This window comes from Alligator sinensis, unplaced genomic scaffold (assembly GCF_000455745.1).
Source record: "Alligator sinensis unplaced genomic scaffold, ASM45574v1 scaffold98_1, whole genome shotgun sequence".
In the NCBI taxonomy this organism is placed as follows: Eukaryota; Metazoa; Chordata; order Crocodylia; family Alligatoridae; genus Alligator; species Alligator sinensis.
The window spans coordinates 1022515-1029470 of NW_005842058.1; the positions used below are offsets into that span (position 1 = coordinate 1022515).

The 6956-nt window shown below is 59.7% G+C and overlaps 1 protein-coding gene across 5 annotated transcripts in view; it reads left to right on the top strand.

Moving 5' to 3' along the window:
- The window catches only part of DMTN (dematin actin binding protein), a 22472-nt gene extending 15522 nt beyond the window's left edge, over window positions 1–6950 (top strand). For all 5 annotated transcript variants that reach the window (XM_025203459.1, XM_025203458.1, XM_006022992.2 and 2 more), the window contains 12 exons: window positions 71–115; window positions 249–357; window positions 638–694; window positions 781–933; window positions 1224–1333; window positions 1430–1535; window positions 1803–1867; window positions 2125–2173; window positions 2659–2666; window positions 3987–4046; window positions 4339–4419; window positions 4803–6950. In XM_025203459.1, the coding sequence (XP_025059244.1) occupies window positions 71–115; window positions 249–357; window positions 638–694; window positions 781–933; window positions 1224–1333; window positions 1430–1535; window positions 1803–1867; window positions 2125–2173; window positions 2659–2666; window positions 3987–4046; window positions 4339–4419; window positions 4803–4916 (957 nt within the window). In that variant the 3' untranslated portion in view covers window positions 4917–6950. The remainder of the gene's footprint in view (window positions 1–70; window positions 116–248; window positions 358–637; window positions 695–780; window positions 934–1223; window positions 1334–1429; window positions 1536–1802; window positions 1868–2124; window positions 2174–2658; window positions 2667–3986; window positions 4047–4338; window positions 4420–4802) is intronic.
- Window positions 6951–6956: the final 6 nt, after the last annotated feature.

The window sequence follows — 6956 nt, forward strand, 5'->3', positions numbered from 1 at the left end:
AAAGTTGTTGCATGCTAGTGATGTCTGCAGGCTGCAGCAGTTAAGTGTCTGCATCTGTTTCCCTCCGCAGCGGTCCCTGTCACCCAAGTCCATCTCTCCTCCTCCTTCTCCAGAGGTGAGTACTGCCAGGTGCTGTCCCTTGCACAGCTGCTTATCACCAGCATGGGATCAAGGGGCTGGCCCATGGAGCCAGTGGACTAGACAGCCTCCCACCTCTCTCCTCTGATACTGGGTCTCCCCTTTTTCAGGTCATCCGGGACTGGATGGAGAACAAGTCTCCAGGAAGTGCCTCCCAGGCAGCTAGTCGCCGGACTAGCAGCATGGCCCGGGCTGGAGTGCACCACTTCCACCGACCTGGTATGCCCCACACCCTGCCATGGGCTCAGGGGATGTGATCCCCTGATGCCTGTGCCCAAGCAGAAACCCCAAATCGCTGCTTCCCTGCCTCGCTGACAGGCGGGATTACAGCCAGAACTGAATTCAGCCCCAAGCTCTCTCCTCCCCACCCATCCAGTATGCAGCAAGGGGAAAGCTGCCTGCAGTGAAAGAGCCTCTCTCTCCTGCTCCTTGGCTCTTTCCTTCAGTGATGTGTATCTCCCTGTCTTCCCCTGGCCCCTGAACCTGTCCCTTCCCCCAGAGGTGGACAAGATGGAGCTGAACATCTACAAGAAGCCCCCCATCTACAAGCAGAAAGGTGAGCATGGCTGCGCCCCAGCTGAGGTTTAGGACACACGTCCGTGGAGATGGCAACCCTCCATTCTGCCTCCCTGTCTATTCCAGAGCACCCGGTCGGAGCCCAGCATGGCAAGCACATGATTGAAGACCAGATCATCGAGTCCTCCAAGTTCCCAGCAGCTCAACCCCCTGACCCCAACCAGCCGGCCAAAATCGAGACAGACTACTGGCCCTGCCCTCCCTCCCTGGCAGTCGTAGGTAGGCAACAGCAGGGTGGTTTATGCTCAAGCTAAGCCAGGTTGGTGTGTGAATGGCAGCCTGCTAAGAGAAACAAAACGGGTGCTGGTGACTCAAAACACTGTCATTGTGGGGATGGAGGGACCAAAAAGCCAGGACTCTGATTGTGTGCGACTGCAGCAGGTCCCTTGAGACACTGGAAAGCCCTGAAGCTGGGGTGACTGCCTCCCTGAATCCCCCTGCCACCTGGATGGCACACAGGGTGGTATCAGTGCTTTCTTGGCTCTCCTCTTCTCACTTTGCCTCCCCAGAGACAGAGTGGAGACGGCGGATGGCCTCCAAGAAGGGTGAGGAAGAGGACGAGGACCTCACGGAGGAGATGAAGAACCTGCGTGAGCTCCAAAAGCAGGAGCTGAGTAAGGTACGGGGAGGCTGGGACCATTGGGTGCTCGGGGATGGTGCCAGGGGTCTGCTCTGGCAGAGACTGATCCCTGACCCACATGCTCCCTCTCCTCAGGTCACCTCCAACCTTGGGAAGCTGATTTTGAAGGAGGAGATGGAGAAGTCTCTCCCCATCCGGAGGAAAACCCGCTCACTCCCGGACCGAACACCCTTCCACACCTGTGCGTGGGGCTGGGAGTAGACCAGATTGCCCTCCCCCTCCCCAAGGCCAGGAGTCCTTCCCCAAGCCTCTCCCCGGGGTGGGATCCATGCTATGGAGATGCCTACTGGGACCTCCTTACAGTGCCTCTTACCCAGGCTGGGGTAGCAGAGAGCTGGGAGCTCCCCTAGTCCAGCCCAGTTGCTCATCCCCTTGGGTAACCCAGCCCCCTGCAGTGCTTTTTCCTGCAAGCAGCATGGGGGTGACTGCATTTCTTTCTCTTTTTCAGCTCTGCACTTGGGGAATTTCAAGTCCTCTTCCCTTCCTGCCTCCGGGAGAAGCACCCTCACCAGGGTAAGGGAAGTTTCTCACCACTCCTGATGGCACCAAGCTGAACTGCTCCAAACTGGAACCCCTTCCTGTCCCCATGCTGGGTGGGTGCTGCCCCACACGGGGATGGGCTGTATGCCTCTGGGGCAGGCAGAAGGCTTCCAGTGGGGAAAGGACCAAAGCCAGGGGGAGCTGCTGGCTCTGAGACCTGCTGGTGGGGGAACCCAGGCCTCTGTCACCCTTTGGGGTCACTGCTGACACCATCCCTTGTCCTTTTGCAGCTGCAGTCAGCCGAATTCAGCCCAGCGGGCAGTGAGAGGGGGAGCCCAGGTAAGAGAAGTGCAAGGTTGCAAGGACAAGGGGCAGTGCTGCTACCCACTCTGGCCACTCCAGGCCAGCTCCCACATGCAACACAGCTGTCAGGGGCACTTTGTCATGAATCCCCAGGGCCAAATGTGCAGCAAAGGGAACTCCACCCAGCCCCCTGGGCTTCAGTGGGGTCTGGTTCCTGCTTGCCACAAGCCTGTTGCTGCACTGCTGTCCCTTGTGGACACAGTTCCCACATCATGTAACATCCATGGGGCAGTGGTACCCACCTTGTGGCCATCCCCGCAGAAACCCCCCACCCCGGGTTGAGAGGGCCACAGAGGCCCCACTGGCCTTGCATGTCTCTATACAGTGAGGCATAATATACAAGCTTAGTGTGCCACTGCCTATGCCAGTTGTCATCCATTGAGGACCAAGCCGCATTGCTCCCTGGCCAGGGATGGAGGTGGGGTTGATGGCCATGTACCTTGTTCCTTTGTGTTTTACAGGCCTGCAGGTAAGCTCGCGCCTGACTGCAGGAGTGGAGACACAGCAAGAGGTGGGGTGTCCTGGGCCAGGGAGGGGAGAGTGCCTCTCCCTTCCCTGTAGGGTCAGCATCCTCCTGCCCCACTGGATGCCCGAGGGAGAGAGCTGGTGCCAGGTCTCCGATGGAACTGCTGGTGGGGGTGGATGCTGGCAGGACAGGGGCTGGGGCGGGGCAGCGGGGATGGGGGTCCGGGGAGCCCCGGAGCTGTGGGAGGGGGTGGGAGGGGACACTTGGGGGCCGCCACGTGGCTGCCCATATAAACAGGGCATTTTGCTGCCTGGCTGGAGAGGCTGCAACATTGCCTGGCTGCGAGGCTCCATAACAACCTAGAGGTAAGGGAGGAGCTGTAGGGGATGGCTAGGAGGCTCCCGGTCCTGGGCATGACCTAAAACTGCACCCTGCCAGGAGTGGGTGGCCTGGTGGGGTTCTCAGTGGCGCAGGAGCCCCCAGGAAATGCCAGACCAGTTACCATCCCAGTGAAAGGCGGGTTGGAGTTGCCTTACCCCCAGCTCCCACAACTGGGTGGGTCACCTGCTAGTAGGGACCAGAGGGCAGACCCCAAGAGATAGAGTGGGGCTAGAGGCTCAGAGACCTGATATAGAGATTACCTTTGACTGGTCAATGCTGGAGCCAGGACCAGGACGGTCAAAAAGGCCAGGGGCCCACCGCAAAGGATGCCCAGAGCTAAGAGGGCCTTGAGTTTCTGACTGGCCTTGGAGGTGAGGCCAGGGCCAGTATAGTGAAAGGTCCCGGGGGGACCACACCCGAGAGGGGAAAATAGTTTCAGGGAGCTAGATGGCCTGAATGAGGGTGGGGTAGGCTGTCTGATTGGAGGGATTTTGGAGGGGTCTTGATAGGAGGATTCTGGGGCCCAGTGCAGGGCCGGTGATGTGGATAACAGCTGGATGCCATCTATGAGGCATGGGCTACCGTGTAGGGGAGGTGTGGAGCTGCAGAATAGTGCCCCCTGGCATTGGGGCAAGAAATGGGCAGCCTCCTGCTTAATTAACAACAATTAATTAATGATCATCAAGGCATGGCAGGAGAGAAGGCGAGCGGTTAGCCCAGAAACAGGTGGGCGGGCCACAGGGAAATCGGCCCAGAGGAGGCCCCCCAGTTACAGAGAGAGACACTGCAGAGGTGCAGGGATGAGGCTGGAGCACTTCTCTCTCCAGTGCCTGGAGGGAAGCCTGTCACCCCAACTGTTCTAGTTCCATGAAGGTGGGGTGGGGAGAGGGACTCTGGTATGAGAAGCTCTGTGCCCCGGTCCTGTGGCTTTGCTCTTTGCAGAACGGCCAGAGGGGGAGGATGGACAGAGGGAACTCCCTGCCCAGCATGCTGGAGCAAAAGGTAAGGGCCATGGCTACAGGGCCATGATTCAGATGATACACACCCTTGCCAGTGGCTGGATTGGCTGCACAGAGCCTTATAGGAAGATGACTCCTGCAGGCTGGGGTGTGGATTTACCCCAGGACAAAGCATGCTGATGGTTGCAGGAGGGGCATGCGTCAGTGGCATGTGCCGCCGACCGCCTGAATTGGAGAGGTGTGATGGGATGTGTGCCCTGGCAGGCTGGGCAGTGGTGATGCAGGGGAAGATAGGGCAGGGACCATCTAGCTAACCTTTACTGTCTTGCTTTCAGATTTACCCCTACGAAATGCTGATGGTGACAAACAGGGGCCGTGTGAAGCTGCCCCCAGGAGTAGACAGAACCAGGCTAGAGGTATGAATGGAGCTGACCCCCACAGGGGACTGGGTGTGGAGAGGGAGGGCAAGGACATAGCAGAGAGTGAAGCCAGGCTTCAGGCCCAGGGGCTGCATCTGTACATGAGACCCCGATTTGAACCTGCACCTTTATAAAGCTCAGTCATTGCATCTAGTTTTAACCTGACACAAGAGTCCTTGCTGGGGCTACATGGGGTGAGCAACTCAGTTACAACCATTTCAGTTAAAGCACCCTGTGGGTGTAGATGGGCTTAGGCACAGGGTTCGTCTCCCTTGGGAGCCATGATTAGCAAGTCATGTTGGCAGAAGCACACACGTGTTGACACGCATGCCTATGGAACCTGGAGTAAAGACGTCTCCCCTGCTCTGTCCCCCTTGCAGAGGCACCTGTCCCCCGAGGATTTCCTGCGTGTCTTTGAGACGTCCCCAGAGGAGTTCAGCAAGCTGGCACTGTGGAAGCGGAACGAGCTGAAGAAGAAAGCTTTCCTGTTCTGAGCCCGGGCCCAGGCCCGGCCCCTCCTAGCTGTGATCTCAGTTAGTGTCACACACAATCCGCATTGCAGCCGCTTTAGGGCTCTTGAGCCGGTTTTAACTAACAAACACCTCCCTCCCCTCCCGGGAGAGCACTGATCCTTTGCTCCCCCGGCTCTGGGGGCCGGGGGATCTGTGGCCCTGCACCCCTCCACTCTGCGCCCCTCACTGGTATCACTCGCTAATGCCTGATGGTCTGGCTGGCTGGGGTCCCATCTCTTGGAGGCTCAGCCCATGGCTGCTCTTAATGGAGCAGGGGGCTGGGGGAGCTAAGCAAGGCAGGAGGAGCAAAACCCCCAACCCCAAGAGGGCTCAGCAGGATGGCACTGAACTGGATGCAGAGGGGCAGAGGGTGCAGGGGGGATCTGGAGGGGAGCAGCGGTAGGCTTGTTGCTGTGCCCCCTTGGGCTGTGGCAGGATGAAGGGGGCTGTGGCAGCCTCTTGCAGCACAGCAATTGAGATAGGATAGGGATGCCCAGGTGTTGCAGGGCTCCAGGCATTGCCACAGCTGCGTGTCCCCAAGCTGCGCAGCAGCAAGGGTGTCACCTGTGTCACCCCTGCTGTCTCTGTCAGAGCCAGCCCATTGGAGAGCATCTGCCTGCCTGTCTGACTGTCCCCTCCACTATCTGCAGCCTGCTCCCTTCCTCACGCCTTGCTCCCCAGGGCTCTGCTCGTGAGCCCCTAGTCCTCTTGTCCTCTTGCTAGACAAGCTCCCCCATGCCAGCCTCCCCTGGGTAGTGTGACCAAAGCTTCTACCCCCCCTGGCCCCAACTCTGAGTGTGAGTGGGCCTGGCCCTCGCTAGCTATGGACTTTGCAGCAGACCCTGTGCTCAGCCCCACACCAAGCCAGGCTTCTGCCCTGCTGTGCGCCGGAGATTGCCTGGGCAGTGGGTGAGCATGGGCTTGGGGTGCAGCCCACAGGCAGGCTCAGCCTGGGCAATTCTCTGTGCCATCCCTGGCAGCTGCCTTGCTCTGTGCCCCTCCAGCTCCCCAGGGACAAGTTCCTCCTGAAGACCCCTCACAGAGGGGTCCACACAACCAATACACTGCCACAAGCTGCAGGGCACCACAAGCCCAGGGGCCATGCAACCAGAGGGCTGATGGGCACGTCCTGCCTGCTGCGCCCCGGCCTGATCCTACCTGCTCCTAGGAGGGAGCTGGCGATGCAAGCCAATCAGCTGCCAGAACATTAGCAGAGGACATGGCCCAGAGGAGACGGAGGCATGGCCATGCCCCAGGGCAACAGCTGCCTTGGGGCAGGCCAGCGCACGGCAGCAGAGGGCTGTTTCCCTGCTCCGATGTTCAAATCCAGGCACACAGGGAGCTCTGGCTTCCTGAGTGCAAGTGTAGGGCTGACCCGAGCTCAGAGCTGCTGCCTTCCTTTTGCCCGAGGAAGGGATGCATAGCAGGACATCAGAGCCTACTTAATGCACTTTGGAGGATGCTTGTGTTTGATGGGCCAAGGAGCAGAGAGGAAGGCTCGCGGATGAGCGTAGCCAGCAGAGAGGATGGTAGGGCCAGATCAGTGTCCAGGAAGCTGGCAGGATGAGCTAGGGACAGCTACCTGCCCTGATGCTGATTCTCAGTGAGTTGTTCTGCGTGGGGGAAAAGGCCCACGGCCACTTCTCCACCCATCACAGAGACTGCCTGGAGCAGGGAGCTGTGCAGAGCAGGCCCGGGTCTGGCGGTGCTCCCCTTGCTCGCTAGCCGGGGAGCCCAGCTCCTAGCCACCCCAACGCTCCTAGTGAGCTCCCTGCAGCTGCAGCAGCCAAGCTGCAAGGGGGAAAGAGCAGAAACGCCCCTTCTGGACCTTGCAGTGGGGGCTCCCCGAGCCAGGTGGTGTCCAGGGGCACAAGCCAGGCCTTCTGGTGCTGGCAGGAGGCTCAGCCAGCAGCCCTGCGCTCAGTGAGACGCCAAGACAGATCCCACGTCCCCGCTGGACTGGAGCCGCCCCGGGGAGCCGGAGCTGCCCCCCGCCGGGCAGTCTTTTTCGAAGGCAACATA